A 25,255-nucleotide genomic window follows, 5' to 3' on the forward strand; every position below is an offset into this window, starting at 1 on the left:
CTCCAACTACAACGACAACTGTTCCAACAACAACCACAACTGCACCAACAACAACCACAAGTGCTCCAACTACAACCACAACTGCTCCAACAACAACCACAACTGCCCCAACAACAACCACAAGTGCTCCAACAACGACCACAAGTGCTCCAACAACGACCACAACTGCACCAACAACGACCACAACTGCACCAACAACAACCACAAGTGCTCCAACAACAACCACAACTGCCCCAACAACAACCACAAGTGCTCCAACAACGACCACAAGTGCTCTAACAACAACCACAACTGCACCAACAACGACCACAACTGCACCAACCACAACCACAACTGCTCCAACAATCACAACTGCTCCAACTACAACCACAACTGCTCCAACTACAACCACAACTGCACCAATAACAACCACAACTGTTCCAACAACAACCACAACTGCACCAACAACAACCACAAGTGCTCCAACTACAACCACAACTGCTCCAACAACAACCACAACTGAACCAACAACAACCACAACTGCTCCAACAACATCCACAAGTGCTCCAACAACATCTGCTCCAACAACGACCACAAGTGCTCAAACGACAACTGCTCCAATCACGACTACAACTGTTGCACCCACAACCACAACTGCACCAACAACAACCACAAGTGCTCCAACTACAACCACAACTGCTCCAACTACAACCACAACTGCACCAATAACAACCACAACTGTTCCAACAACAACCACAACTGCACCAACAACAACCACAAGTGCTCCAACTACAACCACAACTGCTCCAACAACAACCACAACTGCCCCAACAACAACCATAAGTGCTCCAACAACGACCACAAGTGCTCCAACAACGACCACAACTGCACCAACAACGACCACAACTGCACCAACAACAACCACAAGTGCTCCAACAACAACCACAACTGCCCCAACAACAACCACAAGTGCTCCAACAACGACCACAAGTGCTCCAACAACAACCACAACTGCACCAACAACGACCACAACTGCACCAACAACAACCACAACTGCTCCATTAACGACCACAAGTGCTCCAACAACAACCACAACTACACCAACAACGACCACAACTGCACCAACAACGACCACAAGTGCTCCAACTACAACCACAACTGCTCCAACAACAACCACAACTGTTCCAACAACAACCACAACTGCACCAACAACAACCACAACTGCTCCAACAACATCCACAAGTGCTCCAACAACAACTGCTCCAACAACGACCACAAGTGCTCCAACGACAACTGCTCCAATCACAACGACAACTGTTCCAACAACAACCACAACTGCTCCAACTACAACCACAACTGCACCAACAACAACCACAAGTGCTCCAACTACAACCACAACTGCTCCAACAACAACCACAACTGTTCCAACAACAACCACAACTGCACCAACAACAACCACAACTGCTCCAACAACATCCACAAGTGCTCCAACAACAACTGCTCCAACAACGACCACAAGTGCTCCAACGACAACTGCTCCAAGCACGACTACAACTGTTGCACCCACAACCACAACTGCACCAACAACAACCACAAGTGCTCCAACTACAACCACAACTGCTCCAACTACAACCACAACTGCACCAACAACAACCACAACTGTTCCAACCACAACCACAACTGCTCCAACAACAACAACTGCTCCAACTACAACCACAACTGCTCCAACTACAACCACAACTGCACCAATAACAACCACAACTGTTCCAACAACAACCACAACTGCACCAACAACAACCACAACTGCTCCAACAACCACAACTGCTCCAACTACAACCACAACTGCTCCAACTACAACCACAACTGCACCAATAACAACCACAACTGTTCCAACAACAACCACAACTGCACCAACAACGACCACAAGTGCTCCAACAACGACCACAACTGCACCAACAACGACCACAACTGCACCAACAACAACCACAAGTGCTCCATCAACGACCACAAGTGCTCCAACAACAACCACAACTGCACCAACAACAACCACAACTGTTCCAACCACAACCACAACTGCTCCAACAACCACAACTGCTCCAACTACAACCACAACTGCCCCAACAACAACCACAAGTGCTCCAACAACGACCACAAGTGCTCCAACAACGACCACAACTGCACCAACAACGACCACAACTGCACCAACAACAACCACAAGTGCTCCATCAACAACCACAAGTGCTCCAACAACAACCACAACTGCACCAACAACAACCACAACTGTTCCAACCACAACCACAACTGCTCCAACAACCACAACTGCTCCAACTACAACCACAACTGCTCCAACTACAACCACAACTGCACCAATAACAACCACAACTGTTCCAACAACAACCACAACTGCTCCAACTACAACGACAACTGCTCCAACTACAACCACAACTGCACCAACAACGACCACAACTGTTCCAACCACAACCACAACTGCTCCAACAACCACAACTGCTCCAACTACAACCACAACTGCACCAATAACAACCACAACTGTTCCAACAACAACCGCAACTGCTCCAACATCCACAACTGCTCCAACTACAACCACAACTGCTCCAACTACAACCACAACTGCCCCAACAACAACCACAACTGCCCCAACAACAACCACAACTGCTCCAACAACGACCACAAGTGCTGCAACAACGACCACAACTACACCAACAACGACCACAACTGCACCAACAACGACCACAAGTGCTCCAACTACAACCACAACTGCTCCAACTACAACCACAACTGCACCAACAACAACCACAACTGTTCCAACCACAACCACAACTGCTCCAACAACCACAACTGCTCCAACTACAACCACAACTGCTCCAACTACAACCACTACTGCACCAATAACAACCACAACTGTTCCAACAACAACCACAACTGCTCCAACTACAACCACAACTGCTCCAACTACAACCACAACTGCACCAACAACGACCACAACTGTTCCAACCACAACCACAACTGCTCCAACAACCACAACTGCTCCAACTACAACCACAACTGCACCAATAACAACCACAACTGTTCCAACAACAACCGCAACTGCTCCAACATCCACAACTGCTCCAACTACAACCACAACTGCTCCAACTACAACCACAACTGCCCCAACAACAACCACAACTGCCCCAACAACAACCACAACTGCTCCAACAACGACCACAAGTGCTCCAACAACGACCACAACTACACCAACAACGACCACAACTGCACCAACAACGACCACAAGTGCTCCAACTACAACCACAACTGCTCCAACTACAACCACAACTGCACCAACAACAACCACAACTGTTCCAACCACAACCACAACTGCTCCAACAACCACAACTGCTCCAACTACAACCACAACTGCTCCAACTACAACCACTACTGCACCAATAACAACCACAACTGTTCCAACAACAACCACAACTGCTCCAACTACAACCACAACTGCTCCAACTACAACCACAACTGCACCAACAACGACCACAACTGTTCCAACCACAACCACAACTGCTCCAACAACCACAACTGCTCCAACTACAACCACAACTGCTCCAACTACAACCACAACTGCACCAATAACAACCACAACTGTTCCAACAACAACCACAACTGTACCAACAACAACCACAACTGCTCCAACTACAACCACAACTGCACCAACAACAACCACAACTGTTTCAACCACAACCACAACTGCTCCAACTACAACCACAACTGCTCCAACAACAACCACAACTGCACCAACAACAACCACAACTGCTCCAACAACATCCACAAGTGCTCCAACAACATCTGCTCCAACAACGACCACAAGTGCTCCAACAACGACAACTGCTCCAATCACGACTACAACTGTTGCACCCACAACCACAACTGCACCAACAACAACCACAAGTGCTCCAACTACAACCACAACTGCTCCAACTACAACCACAGCTGCACCAACAACAACCACAACTCTTCCAACCACAACCACAACTACTCCAACAACCACAACTGCTCCAACTACAACCACAAGTGCTCCAACTACAACCACAACTGCACCAATAACAACCACAACTGTTCCAACAATAACCACAACTGCACCAACAACAACGACAAGTGCTCCAACTACAACCACAACTGCTCCAACAATAACCACAACTGCCCCAACAACAACCACAAGTGCTCCAACAACGACCACAAGTGCTCCAACAACGACCACAACTGCACCAACAACGACCACAACTGCACCAACAACAACCACAAGTGCTCCAACAACAACCACAACTGCCCCAACAACAACCACAAGTGCTCCAACAACGACCACAAGTGCTCCAACAACAACCACAACTGCACCAACAACGACCACAACTGCACCAACAACAACCACAACTGCTCCATCAACGACCACAAGTGCTCCAACAACAACCACAACTGCACCAACAACAACCACAACTGCTCCAACTACAACCACAACTGCACCAACAACAACCACAACTGTTTCAACCACAACCACAACTGCTCCAACTACAACCACAACTGCTCCAACAACAACCACAACTGCACCAACAACAACCACAACTGCTCCAACAACATCCACAAGTTCTCCAACAACAACTGCTCCAACAACGACCACAAGTGCTCCAACGACAACTGCTCCAATCACGACTACAACCGTTGCACCCACAACCACAACTGCACCAACAACATCCACAAGTGCTCCAACCACAACCACAACTGCTCCAACTACAACCACAACTGCACCAACAACAACCACAACTCTTCCAACAACAACCACAACTGCACCAACAACAACCACAAGTGCTCCAACTACAACCACAACTGCTCCAACAACAACCACAACTGCCCCAACAACAACCACAAGTGCTCCAACAACGACCACAAGTGCTCCAACAACGACCACAACTGCACCAACAACGACCACAACTGCACCAACAACAACCACAAGTGCTCCAACAACAACCACAAGTGCTCCAACAACAACCACAACTGCCCCAACAACAACCACAAGTGCTCCAACAACGACCACAAGTGCTCCAACAACAACCACAACTGCACCAACAACGACCACAACTGCACCAACAACAACCACAACTGCTCCATCAACGACCACAAGTCCTCCAACAACAACCACAACTGCATCAACAACAACCACAAGTGCTCCAACAACGACAACTGCTCCAATCACAACTACAATTGTTCCAACAAGAACCACAACTGCTCCAACTACAACCACAACTGCACCAACAACAACCACAAGTGCTCCAACTACAACCACAAGTGCTCCAACAACAACCACAACTGTTCCAACAACAACCACAACTGCACCAACAACAACCACAACTGCTCCAACAACATCCACAAGTGCTCCAACAACAACTGCTCCAACAACGACCACAAGTGCTCCAACGACAACTGCTCCAATCACGACTACAACTGTTGCACCCACAACCACAACTGCACCAACAACAACCACAAGTGCTCCAACTACAACCACAACTGCTCCAACTACAACCACAACTGCACCAACAACAACCACAACTGTTCCAACCACAACCACAACTGCTCCAACAACCACAACTGCTCCAACTACAACCACAACTGCTCCAACTACAACCACAACTGCACCAATAACAACCACAACTGTTCCAACAACAACCACAACTGCACCAACAACAACCACGAGTGGTCCAACTACAACCACAACTGCACCAACAACAACCACAAGTGCTCCAACAACAACCACAACTGCACCAACAACAACCACAACTGCACCAACAACAACCACAAGTGCACCAACAACAACCACAAGTGCACCAACAACAACCACAAGTGCTCCAACAACGACCACAAGTGCTCCAAGAACAACCACAACTGCACCAACAACAACCACCAGTGCAACAACAACAACCACAACTGCACCAACAACAACCACAACTGCTGCAACAACATCCACAAGTGCTCCAACAACGGCAACTGCTCCAGTCACAACTACAACTGTTCCAACCACAACCACAACTGCTCCAACAACAACCACAAGTGCTCCAACAACGACCACAAGTGCTCCAACAACAACCACAACTCCTCCAACAACATCCACAGCTACACCACCAACAACCACAACTGTTCCAACAACAATCACAACGGCACCAACAACAACCACAACTGCTCCAATAATGACCACAAGTGCTCCAACAACAAGCACAACGGCTCCAACAACAACCACAAGTGCTCCAATAATGACCACAAGTGCACCCACAACAACCACAACTGTTCCAACAACATCCACAATTGCTCCAACAACAACAAATGCTCCAACAACAACCACAAGTGCTCCAACAACAACAACTGTTCCAACTACAACCACAACTGCTCCAACAACAATGACAACTGTTCCAACAACAACCACAAGTGCACCCACAACAACCACAACTGTTCCAACAACAACCACAACTGCACCAACAACAAGCACAACTGCTCCAACAACAACGACGAGTGCACCAGCAACAACTTCAACTGCTCCAACAACACCACGTGCTCCAACAACAACAACAACAAATGTTCCAACAACCACAACTGTTCCAACAACAACCACAAGTGCTCCAACAACATCCACAACTGTTCCAACAACAACCACAAGTGCTCCAACAACGACCACAAGTGCTCCAACAACAACCACAACTGTTCAAACCACAACCACAACTGCACCAACGACCACAAGTCCCCCATCAACAACTATAAGTGCGCCAACAACGACAACTGCACCACTAACAACAGCAGCTGCTCCAACAACAAGTGCTCCAATAACTCCAACTGCTCCAACAACGACCACAGCCTCTCCAATCACAACTACAACTGTTCAAACCACAACTGCACCAACATCAACCACAACTGCTCCAACAACAGCTACACCTGCTCCAACAACAATCACAACTGCTCCAACAACGACCACAAGTGCTCCAACAACAACCACAACTGTTCCAACAACAACCACAACAGCACCAACAACAACCACAACTGCTCCAATAATGACCACAAGTGCTCCAACAACAACCACAATGGCACCAACAACAACCACAAGTGCTCCAATAATGACCACAAGTGCTCCAACGACGACAACTGCTCCCATCACAACTGCAACTGTTCAACAAACAACCATAACTGCACCAACAACAACCACAACTGCACCAACAACAACCACAACTGTTCCAACAACATCCACAACTGCACCAACAACAACCACAACTGCTCCAACAACATCCACAAGTGCTCCAACAACAACAACTGTTACAACCACAACCACTACTGCTCCAACAACAACAACAACAACAACAACAGTTGCACCCTCAACAACTGCAGCTGCTGAACCGACTTATGTCGTCCGATGTGTCTTAAGTGATACCCCATTTTCAGCTGATCTCAACGACCCTTCCAGCAGCGCTTCCATGGACGTTCGAGGACGTCTTATACCCACAGTGAGTGCAATTTTAGACTCATTGCATTTTTCGTTGTTTGTCAGAATTTTTAACTAGAGCAATCATTTTATCTTGAGAAAGTTTTGTTTGATGTAATTTAAACTGTGTTTCTTCGCATCGTCTCATACGGTGACATTTTCTTTCTTTTCTTGCAGTTGCTTTTCATCTATCGTGGACGATTTGGTGTCCTCATTGTTCGCGTCTTTATTGTTCAATTCCGGTAAAAAAAAAATTACTATTTGGAAAATTGTTTTCTCATCACAGTTATGTATTAACATTATTTGACATTTGCCTCCTTTGCTTTCATGTCATCACAGTCTACTTCCAGCACGAACGAACAGAACTGAAGTAGATGTGGGGGTTGTATTCCAACGAAACACAACAACTCTCCCATCAAATGCAGTTGTTGGTCAAACCTTGGTAGACGCTGTTAGTAACACCACCAATAACTTCAACATTACAATAGATGGTACAGCAGTATCGATACAAGATTGTAAGTATTTGAAAATGCAATCACACTCAGTTTGACAAGGACATTTTTTTTTTTTTTAAATGCACATATTTATTCAATTTCTTTTTCCTTACCAGCACCCGTAACTGATAATACCACGACCACTGCACCTACAATTGCCAATGCAACAACTGCCGCACCTGTGACCACTGCACCTACAACTACTACATCTGTGACCACTGCACCTACAACTGCTGCCACAACAAAACACAAAATCAGCTTAAGCACTACATTCCTCCTGGTGCTGCTGTCTTGGCTTCTGACAAATCAACTGCAGCATACTTGGTGATTTCAATTTGAATAATGTCTAGAATCTATCTATCTATCTATTTATCTATCTATCTATCTGTTATACTTTGCACTAATCACCATGGTTTCTCCCCTCTATGTCTCTGGCAAACCAGGTTTATAAACGTTGAGAAACCAAACTGACCTGTGAGCTCTCAGGTCATCATTCATTTGTGTCTTAAATTATCTATTTGTTCACTTAAGCTTCATGTATTTTTTTGTTGTTAGTATAACTGCTTCATGTCAGTAGAGTGACTTCAAGATAGCTCAGCATGATTTCTGAGAGGGCTGCAAGAGGTATCAGAAGCCGCAGGCCTGTTGTAGAATTTTTGTCTTTCAAAGAGTGGACTCAGCATTTTTCAAAATGCCATCTAAAATTGCTCACAAGGTTAAACCTTTAAATTATGTATACAGTCCAATAAAAATGAATTACTGACTGTACAAGCTGTTACATTTGTGCTTTTCCTTTAAGAATCTGGATGAACTCTATTATTTTCTCCATTGTATGTGCTAGTAAATGTTGCAGTAACTTTCCAACAACAAAAGTCATCCTGGAAATGAAATATATAGTATGCTGCAATATCAATTTTATATCTATACAAGACGCATTTATGTTTGTCCTCGTAGTTTGTGAAGGTTATGCAACTTCACAATGATTAAAAAAAAAAAAATCAGGGAATAATTCAGCTTGTCCCTTGTGCTGTTGTGCAACTTTGATGGCTAAAAAGAAAGTCGACCAGAGCATATTTAAGGTCAGGAGTGTAAATGAAAACATCAGTGACATTTACAGACAATCGGCCCCTGCATTCAACTGTCATAAAAAAATTTTTACATTCTGATAGTGTCAGCCTTTGTCATGTCTGTCAATCAGCTTGTTTAGACATAAAGGGTAGGGAGTGGCCACCAGTTTATTTTGGCCAACTCTCCTGTGTTAGAGTTGATAAACCTGATGAACTGAACTGAGACATTGTTCAAAATTCTCTCATAAAACTGAAGACACTCCAGTCAGTGTGATTCACACCTACACAGGGTTTTTTTTTAGGGCACTGAGACACGTAAAACCCTACAAAGCAGCAGAACCTAGAATACTGATGGCCTGTGCTGAGCAGCTAACAAGTGTGTACGCACAACTGTACATATTTTTAGTACCTCTTTCACAAAGGTAACAGTCCCACAATTGTTTCAGTTAATTATAAGCAACATTGCTGACTTTATTAATTGGTTCAAGTGATGACATTCTTTCATGCACACATAGGTCACTTTTATGTTGTTAGCCCTCACAGCTTCATTCAGACATACCCACCACACTGACAGTGAAAGCACAAGTACGCACACGCTGTTTATCATCCCGTGGGGTTGGACAGTACATCAAGTTATGTATAATATATAATAATGCGCCAATGAACAAAAGACTAAATCCAAACTAATAACAAGCTTATCAAACTGTCTAATTAGCTAATAGCTTAGCTTATCTATGATTTGTTAATCACTAAAAATATTGATGATGGCTCTTGTGCAACAAATAATTGAACAGCAGCTAATAAAATGTGCTTCTGTGTAACATACAAGGAAATACATGTTGTGATTTGCTGTCAGATCCAGATTGATGCTGTGCCTATGTCAAGGTTAATTTAATAATTATAATAATAATGATGATAAGAAATTAATGAAGTTATGCCAGGTGTGCCATGCTCATAAATGCATGCAACATTCTATTAAAGAAGCTACAAAATAATCGTCAGCCTGTGTTGTTTTTTGTCAAAACCTGGATTACATCATTCTGTCTTCATCACAGTGAAGTGTTATTGTTATGGAGATTTAATTTTAAACCAATATTTGCACTGAAATGTGGGAAAGACCTTCCCCAAATCGCTTCACACAACCCGAGGGAGATTGTTTGGGCATCCTACAACCTATCAAATATAGTGACTTTGCAACTTTTACAGAAATGTGATGCGTGTGTAGTACAATTTCAGTTGTACTTGGATGAACTGTTACTCCGCCAAGGAACATGGCAGAGTTATGTGACAATTGATGTTGGTTTGTCTGTCTGTCTGTTAGCAACATTACTCAAAAATGGACGGATTTGGATGAAATTTTCAGAGGAGGTCAGAAATGAGACACGGACCAGGTGATTAGATTTTGGCAGTGATGCAGCTTATAGTCTGGATCCACAGATTTGTTAAAGATTTCTGTATCATTGCGAGATAGGCATGGCATCACTGTAACTATGACAACAAGTAAACAGCTGCCTGCTGACGATCACATGATTGCAATCCTACAAATCAACCGCTGCAGACCACAAATTTTTCAAAGATTTCATCTGTCAGAATTCATACAACTGAGCAGCCTTTGTGGAGTACTGCGTTCTCTGAGTGCTTTTCTTGTATTTATAATGTGACAATCACACACCAGTCTGGACGTGACTGTTAATCAGTCTCTTAATAGACCAGACTCTGAGTAGTGTTCTCTTGTTTTGTTATGGTATGTGATTATGTTGTGACCAGCGTCAAGCACCAAGGTCTGACAACACTGAGACCGTGAGACTTCTCGGCTGAAGAGCCTCTGTTGTCCCCATGAGAAAAGCAAAGCTGTGCTGTGTGGAGGACAGATACTATTCTAAGTTTGCATTTTGTGTTTTTGTTTGGATCAAACCTCTCAACTTAAACTTGGTGCCTTCCAGCTGAAATATCCACTCTGCATTCCTCTTCTTTATTATTCATTGTTACTTCTTATGCTTCAACAAATTACAAAGACAAATACTGCTGCCCCTTGACCGTTTTTGCTTGGGCTCATCCAGATTTTCCACAACAAATTGATGACCTGTACAGGGAGGACAACATGTTGCTGACAGACTAATGGAAAAGAATGTATGCTTGAAACAAATCATATGCAAACAGTTCAGCCTTCAACACAATCCGACCAGGGCAGTAAACTGTGACTCTGGCGGACCTTTGGGTGACAACACACAATCTTATAGGTTGTGGACTTCTTTAAAGAGAGACCACCAATTTTGAGGTTAGGAAATCAGGCCTCTGTCAAGCTTATAATCAGCAAAGAAATCCTGTTCACAGAAATTCCACTGACCTGTACCTGATCTTCCCTGTACCTCTGCAAATAGAAAATAAATCTACTGTAATCTAATCTAATCTACTCCGTCACGCCACAGGTTTGAACCGAAAGTGCAAGCACTCAGTCGCAAGCGGAAACAGGTTGAGTTTAACAAAGGACTTTTTTAAATCTAAATATCAAACTTGGATCAAAATTTTGGTGCCAACATTAGTCCATAAACATCACAGACAATTCTAAAGGCATATTTTCATGGAGTTACTTGGCAAAGGTGTGTGCACAGGCTTTTCAGAGACCTACTGAGACATCCTGATAATGAGAAATTACAACAGCCCAATTACGTGGTGTTGCGGCATTTGAAGATTGAATAAATATTAAAACTAAGCAAATAAGATGTGAAAATCAGATTTTAGTACAAACAATGATAAGATTGGAAAACCTAACGTCTCCACTGAATTTATGCACACACTAAATAATCCTGTGGAAAACAACAACCCAACAGTAAGTCAGTAAGTTAAATCTAGTTTTATTCTTCATCTATTTTTGTATGGGTAATATCACTAAATTTTGCCTGACCTATACATGACCCTGTATGTTCCTAAAAGGTTATTTAAGTTATAGAAGGAACAGTACCTACAGGGGCAGATCTACCAGGGTGGCATAGGGTGGCAACTACCACCCCTAGAAGGTGCTCTGCCACCCCAGTTCTGTATGATCTAATTCAAAAAATATGTATATGAAAGGCTGTGGAAAGAGAAAGACCTAAAGTCCAAAGAGGACGAAAAATTAGTTAAAGTCCAATGTCCAACTGCTTGCGAATGCACCACGAAGACATAATAGTAACAGATACGAGGCAACATGACCCGAGGGGGCTCATGTAGTCTCATGTGGCCAGCCTGGCAAAACGTCAAAGTAAGACACCAGTTCGACTGGGTTAGACCACACAGTAAAATAAGTGTAGACAACATATTAAACTCTCATAGTGTCCAAGTTCACTTAAAGAGTTTGTTTGCTGGACGAGCCACGGTTTCCAGTGTGCCTTGTTAATTTTCACTTAAGTAACTAGCTACAATTCTACAATTTCATTTAGCAGACGCTAGCTAACTAGTTAATGTTAAAGAACAACCAAAGAAGGATGGCAGGGGATCATTTGTCAAAGTTTTCTTTAAATGTATTTATTGGTAGTTTAACCTGTGATTCTGAGAACAGACTGTAAATAATAAGAAGACACACATTCACTCTGATCTCACATGACATTAAAGTGTAACTACACCCCCAGTCACACCAGGTCTTACTTACTTGGGAGTACGACTGGCAAGTCCATTCTCGCCAAGTACATGAGTACGGACTTGTGCACTTAGAATTGAGAAACGGCCCTAAAACTACTTCCTATATATATATGTATTATAATAATCTCATGAGCCGTGGAACTAGATGGCTAAAACCAAACAGGGTGTACCACACGCACTTCTTTTAAAAAACTTACAGATGCTGAATCAAAAAGTAAACCGAAGGTAAAAGTTATGTGCATCTTGGACCACTTTCTTTTATTGTCAATACACTAATATATATACAGTAGATAGATAGACAGATATAAGACAGACAGACAGACAGACAGACAGACAGATAGACAGATAGATAGATAGATAGATAGATAGATAGATAGATAGATAGATAGATATTTATGGATATAAAATCAAAGCTAATATCTAACTGAGTGCAAAGCTGTCATCAAAGTTAAGCTACTTTAAAGAATCTAAAATATAAAACATATTCTAGTCTGTTTAAATCTTTGTTCGAAAGGATTAAACATATGGAATTTTGTTTACAACATAATTCTATATGCGTTCTTTCATAGTTTTAATGTCTTCAGTATTAATGTATAATGCAGAAAGTAATTTAAATACATAAAAACCATTGAGTGAGAAGGTGTGTCCAAACTTTTGATTTGTGACTATTAGGAGAGGTTATGTCTGATACATTCTTCAAGTTCTACTCAACTTTTCACTAATTATTGGTTTGTGCATCATGTCTGTGTTGATCATGAAAATACCGCAGTGTTTGTGCCCCAGCCTCCTACGCCATAATTGACCTGCAAGGTATGCATAATATGTTCTGACCTAGATCATCTCTACCCTTAAGACGTAACAGAGAGAGATTTACAAGTGACAAGCTGACAACAGCCACAGTCAGTCACATGATGTGCTGTTGCAGTGGCGATAATAATGTACTTCCATGATCTTGTTTGTTGGATTGGGTCGTCTTTAATACTGTTGTGTTTGATGTCAACAAGGATGGTTATAATCTAAAATATACCCAAACAACGAATTTTAAAACTAGTTGTAAGTTAACACTTGATTTAAAGAAGCTGAAGTGCACGTGAGGGAACTAGCTGCTCCAGTCAATGAAGATATCTATATTATCGCTACACCTCAAAGCTTGACAAATTATTTATGCAATTCTCTATTACAGCCCACACAAAGCCACACATCTTGGGATACATTTTTCTCCAGCAATTATTTACACTTCTGGTCAGCGCTGTCATCCTATTTAGGCCCCTTGACATAATTTATTTGCTATCCGTATCAACAATTTCAGTTCCGCCATTTCTTTTCCACTATCTTTGTCCTGTTTGGGCACCTTACTGACATTTAGTTGCCCTTTTCCAGCACCGGTGTCTCCTCCCTCCTTTGAGAAATCCCAGTTTTACCTGTGTATGCCATTTTTGTTTTCCTACTTTGGCAAAAAGGCTAAATAAAAAGGTTACATAGTACAAAACCATAACTTATCCATGTATTTAAGACTATATCTTGCCATGTAAACAGGTTTCATCAGGGAAATTCATTTTATACATGTGATTTAGCCATCTGTCTAGCTACATTGTAATGAGCAATAAAAGCACCCCTCTCCATGTCACCTCCACTGCAAATGTCAAACTTAGTTGCTCCCACACTTGTTCAATATTGTTTGGATTAGTGACTGATTTAGACCGGTATACATTCACTGAGCCCTTTAACACTGCAAACGCTGAACGAATATGGTCTTCCTTTGCTGTTAGACAGCCTCAGTTTGTCACGATTTTGTCAGGAAAAGAGGACGAGAGCCCAAATGCAGATGCAACTGGGTACACAGGGTGATGTTTAATTTTAAAATGCAAAAATTAGCTTACAGGCTGGCTACCAAATTGGAAGACAAGCAAGCAGGTGACAGGAACAAACAGTGAGGCCAGGTGCAGAAAGGCAAGTGGCAGCACAATAGAAGACTAGAGACATCTTGTGGATGAATGGGGTAATAACGAATGTAATTATGTGCAGAGCAGGTCTCTAACTACAAACTGTTTCCATACTGGATATTTCCTCTTATGTTGTATTAATTTTTTAGTGTGTGTTATATAGGTTATATAATACTGCTATTCGGAGAGTACCAAACAGATTTTCATTGTTTTCTGTAACAGTGACAATAAAGATCTATTCTATTCTATTCTATTCTATTCTATGCTAGAGGTCAAACAGAAAGTCAAGCAGGACTCAGAGATGAACAGCATCATGATTTTCACAAGATGCTGGAAACATGAAAATAACATCAATTACCTGAAGTTTACAGAACACATTGTTGATCATTTTTGCTGTGTAACATGGTACATTGTCACAAGATGGTTTTAATGTTGTGGCTGATTGCATCTAATTCACGAATACATGAAACTCCTGAAAATGCACTTTTTTCTTCATCAGCCTGCTTTACTTGCCCAGCCTGCTGCTGTGTTCTCGGTGTGCTAAATAATTAAATAATTGCAACTTTGTCATGACATTTCTACACTGAGATCAGTGACTTGGTCAAAATGGTATCAAAAGGAAACTCCAACATTGTCAGTGAGTAATGTAAATATTGAGTTCTTAGTTACCAGAGCACCTTAGGTGAAAGGCCACTGATCGACTTTATAGTCGTGTCATCAGACCTGCGGCCATATGTCTTGGACACTTGGGTGAAGAGAAGAGCCGCGCTGTCAACTGATCACCATTTGATGAGTTGGATCCAATGGCAGGGAAGGCTGTCAGACAGACTTAGCGAACCCAAACATATAGTGAGGGTGAACTGGGAACATCTGGTGGAAGCCCCTGACCGTGGGGAAATGGAATTGGAGTTGGCCATGTTCAAAGCCTCAGTGGCTGTCAGGAGCTGCAGCAAGAAAGTCACTGGTACCTGTTGCTGTGGCAACCCAAAAACCTTCTGGTGGACATCAGTAGTGAAGGAGCCTGTAGGCTGAAGAAGGAAGCTGTTTGGTCCTCATTGGCTCAGGGGATTCCTGAAGTAGCAGACAGGTACCGGCTGGCCTGCAGTTGCAGAAGTGGGAGGAGTTCAGAGAGGTTATATTGATGCAGATATTTGGATCATCTGGATTGAGCTCAGAGTCGAGCCACTGTTCCTTCATGTCGAAAGGAGCCAGTTGAGGCGGTTTGGACATCTCATTTGGATGTCTCTGGGGAGGCTTACTTTGTACATTTTCTGAGCGTGTCCATCTGGGAGGCGACCCCCAGGCAGACTGGGCAGACCTGTCTTGGGATCCCCCAGAAAGACGGGGAAAGTGTTGCCACAGGGAGGGATGTCTAGAATGACCTGACACCAGATAAGTGGAAGAAAATGGATGGATGGATGGATGGATGGATGGATGGATGGATGGATGGATGGATGGATTCACTGAAGTTTGTGAAGCGGCTGGAGTGAAGAGGACAAATGGTTGTGATTAAGCACTACATAGATACAACTGAATTAAAATAAATTAACAAGTTAACAACATGGTAACAACACATTAGCATAGCATGATAACAGACTGACAACACATAAACAGCTCATTGACAACACATTTGTAGTGTTTGATATATAACTTCAAAGGACGACCTGGTGTACGAGCAGCAGCAAGTCAGTCATTTATTTAGTGAATAGCCTTCTCCAACACAGTGATACTGAAAATTAAATCTTTCATCCACATCTGGTAGCCTTTTACAATAAAAAAACAGTAACAATATGACGATACACTACAGCATTAACAACATATGATTTCATGTCTGTAGTCCAGTTAGAATAGATGATAAATACAACATAGTAATGTCTTTGGAAAACTACATGATTTTTTATTTTTGCTTTGTAACTTAATTTAAAGCTACAACCACCAGGGTGCACACTAGACTGTACTTTTGTAGTCTTCTATACTTTTCACTCCTGATGAAATAGTTCAACAATTACTGAGAGGTTGATCAGAATATCTAAGTTTAACTGTGTGCTTGGGATTGGAAACCTTGTTATTATGCTGAAATGCGCCATCCCAATAACTAACTGAAGTATGCTGAGACTCAAATCTAAATGTGTAATTAAAATCCCAAACCTTACTCTTAAATTTTCTGCACTGAAATTGTCATATCCTCTTGCTCAATTTGACAGTATAACGGAGAAATATTTACATATGTTCAGTATACTCCACATATTTATTGGAAATCATCTTTTACCAAATCATAAGTATATTAAATGATCAACTGTTTACAAAAAGTGCAAAACCTGATTTGGGCAAGGGGAAACCAAAGAAAATTCAAGAATTCACTAAGGGATTGAATGTCTTTATTTGGTGGACCTCCAGAAAGTTCATATGCTCACTTTTTATTTTTAGCATGCTTCTGCTGCAGTCTGTATTCACAAAAAGCGTTAAATTGGCAACAGAGCTTTTAACTCACAAAATTTAGCTTTATTAAACATCATGTCTTTGTGTCTACCAAGAAATAAACTCAGCCTCTCTTAATCAAAACTCAGACATAGCACAAGATACAATTTTAAGGCTTTAATGCATAATAAACATTTGCTTCATGTTTGCTAAAAATAATAAACTAAAACGTACAGGATGTCTGTGATCAACAACATACATGAGCCAGGAAAAAATATTAGGAACACTGAACACAGCCTAATACATCAGCATCAACCACTCCAACCTAAAAAAAAAAGAAGAAAACATTATCAATTTTCTCCCAATGTCCACAAAAACTTAAATTGGATGAGCCTTGTAAAAGGACTTTGTGGTCGAGCTGCTGAACTGGAATAGGTTCCAGATGGATTCCTAATTGAGTGTTTGGTATATTCCCATTATTTTTTGCCAAATGCTTTTCTAAAAACACCATTTTTTTAAATCTTATTTTACTATTGCTATTGTCAACATTAAAATATTCTGTTTTCACTGATTGAAAGAGTCAAACTGGAAGCCAAATAGAGACAAATATTGCCCTTTTGTGAAATACCGTGAACAGATATCACACTGAATAAGACTGATACCACTGATTTGTGGTTGCTCACAAAAATGAGGAAACGAAACTTGGATTCTAAATTACAAGTTCATAAGACCTTCCTGTTTTGTACTTTGCTTAAATGTTCTCTTTACATGTTCTCTATACATATTAACCTAAATAATATTAAGTATGATGTAACAAGTATCTTTATTGATTGAATTTGTTCTATTCTTATTCTAAAATCCTTCTACATTTCTTGCATTTCTTCCTGCTCCACTTCACCTTATGAGAACTGTCTATATATATATTGTTTGTCATCATTGGCACCAGCAACTAGTTCCACAGGACCAACAAGAGTAGGTCATCATACTGAGCCAAGAGACTGACAGACTGACAACTGATAGGCTGTATTCTGTCATTTGGCAATGTTCATCATGAAGGTGCCGCAGCCTTAATGAAAAATGTATAATCTCTGAGTCACGTCACTTGACTTCATTCTGTTCAAATATATAAAGGCCACAACAGATGTGAGCTCTCATATACGTAGAAAGTTTGCAGATTCACAGATGCAAAGGGAGCTCAACTGAAAACACAGAAATAGTTTAGAAACATCTACGCCAATTACACGGGGATAAGTTAATAACTCTTTATCTTGTAACTTTCATTTTGGGTGAGTACAATTGTGGACAAACAAACACTATCTATGTATAGTGTTTGTTTCTGATTGGTGTTTGCTATTTAATATGCCGACACTATCGTTCAAAAGTTTGGGGTCACTTAAAAATGTCCTTATTGTTGAAAGAAAAATATTTTTTATTTTCAGTGAAGATAACATTAAATGAAATCCAGTCTAGACATTGTTAATGTGGTAAATGATTATTGTAGCTGGCAACGACTGATTTTTACTGCAATCTCTCCATAGCGGTACAGAGGAACATTTCCAGCAACCATCACTCCTGTGTTCTAATGCTACATTGTGTTAGCTAATGGTGTTGAAAGGCTCATTGATGATTAAAAACCCTTGTGCAATTATGTTGACACATGAATAAATGTGTGAGTTTTCATGGAAAGCATGAAATTTTCTGGGTGACCCCAAACTTTTGAACAGTAGTCTATATATTTTAATACCTTCTGTAATGATACTGAAAAATCTTCATGCATTACTATTTCACTATGAAATATAATAAGTTCAACATTTGTTTTGCAACATATTCTGTGAAATTCTGCTTCAGTGATTTCTTGTGAACTGCAATTCTATTTTATTTCTCTTAATTTTTTGCTTGCATCTCTGTTACTAATAGCATTTCTTTTCATTGGTACTATACAAATTTCACTGCATACTCTTGCCATTATTTAGTAGTTGCTTTTAGATAACAATAAAATAGGAAAGACTATATAAGAAGCTAACGAATTATTGGTTGTACGTCAGGACATGTCTTCCATGTTGGGATTGGGGAAAAGGTTAGCTTGTAAAACCTCTGCACTAATACAGATTTCATGATGTCCTCATGATATACACTATTGTTCAAAAGTTTGGGATCACTTAGAAATGTCCTTATTTTTTAAAGAAAAGCATATTTTCAATGAAGACAACATTAAATTCATCAAAAATACAGTCTAGACATTGTTAATGTGGTAAATGAAAATTCTATCTGGAAATGGCTGATTTTTAATGGAATATCTCCATAGGGGTACAGAGGAACATTTCCAGCAACCATCACTCCTGTGTTCTAATGCTACATTGTGTAAGCTAATGGTGTTGAAAGGCTAATTGATGATTAGAAAAGCCTTGTGCAGTTATGCTAGCACATGGATAAAAGTCTGAGTTTCCATGGAAAACATGAAATTTTCAGGATGACCTCAAACTTTTGAAAGGTAGTACAGGAAGAATCCATATTTTCAAAAATTCCTTTCTGTTTATTAAGATCACTCAATTTATATTTTCCCAGAAGGCGTCATGAAAAGAAATGTAAACTTGAAAAGAAACTGCTTTCACAAGAGTGAAAATTTCATTTCTGTCACAGTGGTGTCAAAGTACAACTTTTCAGTAAAAGGCTTGATGGAGTTTCGGTGTATTGAATGGTATTAACAATAGAATAATCATTACAAGTAAGGGGACTGTCTTCACATTGTGATGAGTTATAGAAGCTGACTTCATGACTAAATCCTATTGATCAGATACATTTCTGTGTACTTTTTGGAAATAAGTACAAGATTAAACAAAGAAATTGAACAATTTGCATTAACTTTTAAATGCTGGACTATTATCTATTTTGTTTCTTCAATACATTGTAGACTCTCAGAGATTCCAACAATAACATGATAAAGAAACAGAAATGCTTCTCGTGACTCACATGTAAAAGCCTATGAAAGTTATTTACATGACTGAGGACTCCTTGGCTTAACAGATTCAACGGAAGACAGGATGGAGTTTGGACTGATGATATCAATTTCCCTGTTGCTAACAGGTGAGCTGAATGATCATGAATGATTGCCTAATGACTGTCTTGAATAAACACAAGACAGACCATTCATAACCTGCAGGGTTCTCGCCAGTGCATTTCAGCGTAACGGGCCGTTACGCTGTCAGTTTAAAAGATTTCCCTGTGATTAGGGCCGCTAAGCTGCCTTTCAAGTTGTGGTATTGTGCTTTGAGCACATTTGCTTGTGTAATATTTCCATATTTATGTGAGAAAACTTCTTTATTGGGGCAGCTGGTGCTGTGAAAGAGAGTTATTTTGACAGATAACGCCATGTGCGTTTATTTTTATCGACTGGGTACCTATCTAGGTTAATTTATGTCTCCCCACCTCAGCCATACTTTCCTGTCGATTGACCAGTTCCCATCTAAAATTAAGAGTCGCATCCAATCTCGGGGTTACAATTAGCATGTCTTTGTTGTTTCTGTGATGCCATGTATGGTGAATAGTGACCTAAATCACGAGCATTTGGAGCATCTGCGTGACGCTCATTGGCTCACATCTGGGCTGGCCGGTCGCGAGATTTAATGAAGGCTATTGCGCATGCGCATAGTGTCGGGCCGTCCCGATCTGCCGTTACGCTGTAAAAAAATTCTGGTGAGAACCCTGACCTGTATCTTATGATTTTAACGGTTGGTACGAGGGTTTGTTGCATATCCTGGTCAAGTAAATACGGTCATGTTGACATACAGTGCCTTGTGAAAGTATTCGGCCCCCTTGAACTTTTCAACCTTTCGCCACATTTCAGGCTTCAAACATAAAGATGTAAAATTCAAATTTTTTGTCAAGAATCAACAACAAGTGGGACACAATCATGAAGTGGAACAAAATTTATTGGATATTTTAAACTTTTTTAACAAATAAAAACCTGAAAAGTGGGGCGTGCAATATTATTCGGCCCCCTTGCATTAATACTTTGTAGCGCCACCTTTTGCTGCAATTACAGCTGCAAGTCGCTTGGGGTATGTCTCTATCAGTTTTGCACATCGAGAGACTGAAATTCTTGCCCATTCTTCCTTGCAAAACAGCTCGAGCTCAGTGAGGTTGGATGGAGAGCGTTTGTGAACAGCAGTCTTCAGCTCTGCCCACAGATTCTCGATTGGATTCAGGTCTGGACTTTGACTTGGCCATTCTAACACCTGCATACGTTTATTTGTGAATCATTCCATTGTAGATTTGGCTTTATGTTTTGGATCATTGTCCTGTTGGAAGATAAATCTCCGTCCCAGTCTCAGGTCTTTTGCAGACTCCAACAGGTTTTCTTCCAGAATGGTCCTGTATTTGGCTCCATTCATCTTCCCATCAATTTTAACCATCTTCCCTGTCCCTGCTGAAGAAAAGCAGGCCCAAACCATGAGGCTGCCACCACCATGTTTGACAGTGGGGATGGTGTGTTCAGGGTGATGAGCTGTGTTGCTTTTACGCCAAACATATCGTTTTGCATTGTGGCCAAAAAGTTACATTTTGGTTTCATCTGACCAGAGCACCTTCTTACCCCATGTTGGTGTGTCTCCCAGGTGGCTTGTGGCAAACTTTAAACGAGACTTTTTATGGATATCTTTGAGAAATGGCTTTCTTCTTGCCACTCGTCCATAAAGGCCAGATTTGTACAGTGTACGACTGATTGTTGTCCTATGGACAGACTCTCCCACCTCAGCTGTAGATCTCTGCAGTTCATCCAGAGTGATCAGGGGCCTCTTGGCTGCATCTCTGATCAGTCTTCTCCTTGTTGGAGGTGAAAGTTTAGAGGGACGGCCAGGTCTTGGTAGATTTGAAGTGGTCTGATACTCCTTCCATTTCAAGATGATTGCTTGCACAGTGCTCCTTCAGACGTTTAAAGCTTGGGAAATCTTTTTGTGTCCAAATCCGGCTTTAAACTTCTCCACAACAGTATCTCGGATCTGCCTGGTGTGTTCCTTGGTCTTCATGATGCTCTCTGCACTTTAAACAGAACCCTGAGACTATCACAGAGCAGGTGCATTTATACGGAGACTTGATTACACACAGGTGGATTCTATTTATCATCATCAGTCATTTAGGACAACATTGGATCATTCAGAGATCCTCACTGAACTTCTGGAGTGAGTTTGCTGCACTGAAAGTAGAGGGGCCAAATAATATTGCACACCCCACTTTTCAGTTTTTTATTTGTTAAAAAAGTATAAAATATCCAATAAATTTCATTCCACTTCACGATTGTGTCCCAATTGTTGTTGATTCTTGGCAAAAAATTAAAATTTTATATCTTTATGTTTGAAGCCTGAAATGTGGCGAAGGGTTGAAAAGTTCAAGGGGGCCGAATACTTTCACAAGAAACTGTAAATGACTGGAAAACAGTGGGGTCAGTTTCAAGATTTCTAATTGTAGCACAAATTAGAAGCAAACACGTCTCAAATGACAAGACACGAATTGTAAAAAAAAAAGAAAGACCCGATGCAGTTGAAAAACTAACCATTGATAAATTTGCATTTTTCATGAACAATACTTGCTCACACAGCAAATACAATTGCCCAGTCAACAACCACAACTGGTCCACCAACAACATCAGCTGTCACAACAAGAAGTGCTGAAACAACATTGACGGCTGTCCCAGTGACAACAACTGGTGAAGCAACAACCACAGCTGTACCAACAACGACAACAAGTGCTCCAACAACGGCCACAAGTGCTCCAAGAACAACCACAACTGCACAGACAAGAATCACAAGTGCTCCAACAACAACCACAACTGCACCAACAACAACCACAACTGCTCCAACAAGATCCACAACTGCTCCAACTACAACCACAACTGCACCAACAACAACCACAACTGTTCCAACAACAACCACAACTGCCCCAACAACAACCACAAGTGCTCCAACAACGACCACAAGTGCTCTAACAACAACCACAACTGCACAAACAACGACCACAACTGCTCCAACTACAACCACAACTGCTCCATCAACGACCACAAGTGCTCCAACAACAACCACAACTGCATCAACAACAACGACAAGTGCTCCAACAACGACAACTGCTCCAATCACAACAACAACTGTTCCAACCACAACAACAACTGCTCCAACAACAACCACAACTGCTCCAACTACAACCACAACTGCGCCAACTACAACCACAATTGCACCAAAAACAACCACAACTGCACCAACAACAACCACAACTGCTCCATCAACGACCACAACTGCACCAACAAGATCCACAACTGCTCCATCAACGACCACAACCGCACCAACAACAACCACAACTGTTCCAACAACAGCCACCAGTGCACCAAGAACAACCACAAGTGCTCCAACAACAACCACAACGACATCAACAACAACCACAAGTGCTCCAACAATGACAACTGCTCCAATCACAACTACAACTGTTCAAACCACAACCACAACTACTCCAACAACAACCACAACTGCTCCAACTACAACCACAAGTGCTCCAACTACAACCACAACTGCACCAACAACAACCACAACTGCACCAACAACAACCACAACTGCTCCATCAACGACCACAAGTGCTCCAACAACAACCACAACTGCACAGACAACAATCACAAGTGCTCCAACAACAACCACAACTGCACCAACAACAACCACAACTGCACAGACAAGAATCACAAGTGCTCCAACAACAACCACAACTGCACCAACAACAACCACAACTGCTCCAACAAGATCCACAACTGCTCCAACTACAACCACAACTGCACCAACAACAACCACAACTGTTCCAACAACAACCACAACTGCACCAACAACAACCACAACTGCTCCAACAACATCCACAAGTGCTCTAACAACAACAACTGCTCCAACTACAACCACAACTGCTCCAACAACAACCACAACTGGCCCAACAACAACCACAAGTGCTCCAACAACGACCACAAGTGCTCCAACAACAACCACAACTGCACCAACAACGGCCAAAACTGCACCAACAACAACCACAACTGGTCTATCAACGATCACAAGTGCTCCAACAACAACCACAACTGCACCAACAACAAACACAAGTGCTCCAACAAAAACCACAACTGCAACAACAACGACCACAACTGCACCAACAACAACCACAACTGCTCCATCAACGACCACAAGTGCTCCAACAACAACCACAACTGCATCAACAACAACCACAAGTGCTCCAACGACAACTGCTCCAATCACAACTACAACTGCTCCAACCACAACCACAACTGCTCCAACAACAACCACAACTGCTCCAACAACAACCACAACTGCACCAACAACAACACCAAGTGCTCCAACAACGACCACAAGTGCACCAACGGCAACTGCTCCAATCGCAACTACAACTGTTCCAACCACAACCACAACTGCTCCAACAACAACCACAACTGCTCCAACAACAACTGCTACAACAACAACACCAGCTGCTCCAACAACGACCACAAGTGCTCCAACAACGACCAAAAGTGCTCCAAAAACAACCACAACTGCACCAACAACAACCACAAGTGCTCCAATCACAATTACAACTGTTCCACCCACAACCAAAACTGCACCAACAAGAACCACAACTGCTCTAACTACCACCACAACTGGTCCAACTACAACAACTGCTCCAAGAACAACCACAAGTGCTCCAACAACAACTGCTCCAATCACAACTACAACTGTTCCACCGACAACCACAACTGCACCAACAACAACCACAACTGCTCCAACTACAACCACAAGTGCTCTAACAATAACCACAACTGCACCAACAACAACCACAACTGTTCCAACAACGACCACAAGTGCACCAACAACAACCACAACTGTCCCAACAACAACCACTACTGCACCAACAACAACTGCACCAACAACAACCACAACTGCTCCAACAACATCCACAAGTGCTCCAACAACAACTGCTCCAACGACCACAAGTGCTCCAACAACGACAACTGCTCCAATCACAACTACAACTGTTCCAACCACAAGCACAACTGCACCAACAACTACCACAAGTATGTCAACTACAACCACAAATGTTCCAACAACAATCACAAGTGCACCAACAACATCCACAAGTGCTCCAACAACAACCACAAGTGCTCCAACAACAACCACAACTGCACCAACAACAACCACAACTGGACCAACAACAACCACA

At 41.9% G+C, this 25,255-nt stretch overlaps 1 protein-coding gene across 1 annotated transcript; it reads left to right on the forward strand.

Moving 5' to 3' along the window:
- Positions 1-1,265: 1,265 nt before the first annotated feature.
- LOC127532494 (mucin-2-like) lies at positions 1,266-10,025 on the forward strand (the record flags this gene model as incomplete). The annotated part of the gene is made up of 4 exons (XM_051944237.1): positions 1,266-7,511; positions 7,667-7,731; positions 7,829-8,004; positions 8,100-10,025. Coding segments are annotated over 4 exons (6,699 nt in total), but the record flags the coding sequence as incomplete, so codon positions are not given.
- Positions 10,026-25,255: the final 15,230 nt, after the last annotated feature.

The sequence above is a fragment of the Acanthochromis polyacanthus genome, chromosome 23 (genome assembly GCF_021347895.1).
Source record: "Acanthochromis polyacanthus isolate Apoly-LR-REF ecotype Palm Island chromosome 23, KAUST_Apoly_ChrSc, whole genome shotgun sequence".
Classification (NCBI taxonomy): domain Eukaryota; kingdom Metazoa; phylum Chordata; class Actinopteri; family Pomacentridae; genus Acanthochromis; species Acanthochromis polyacanthus.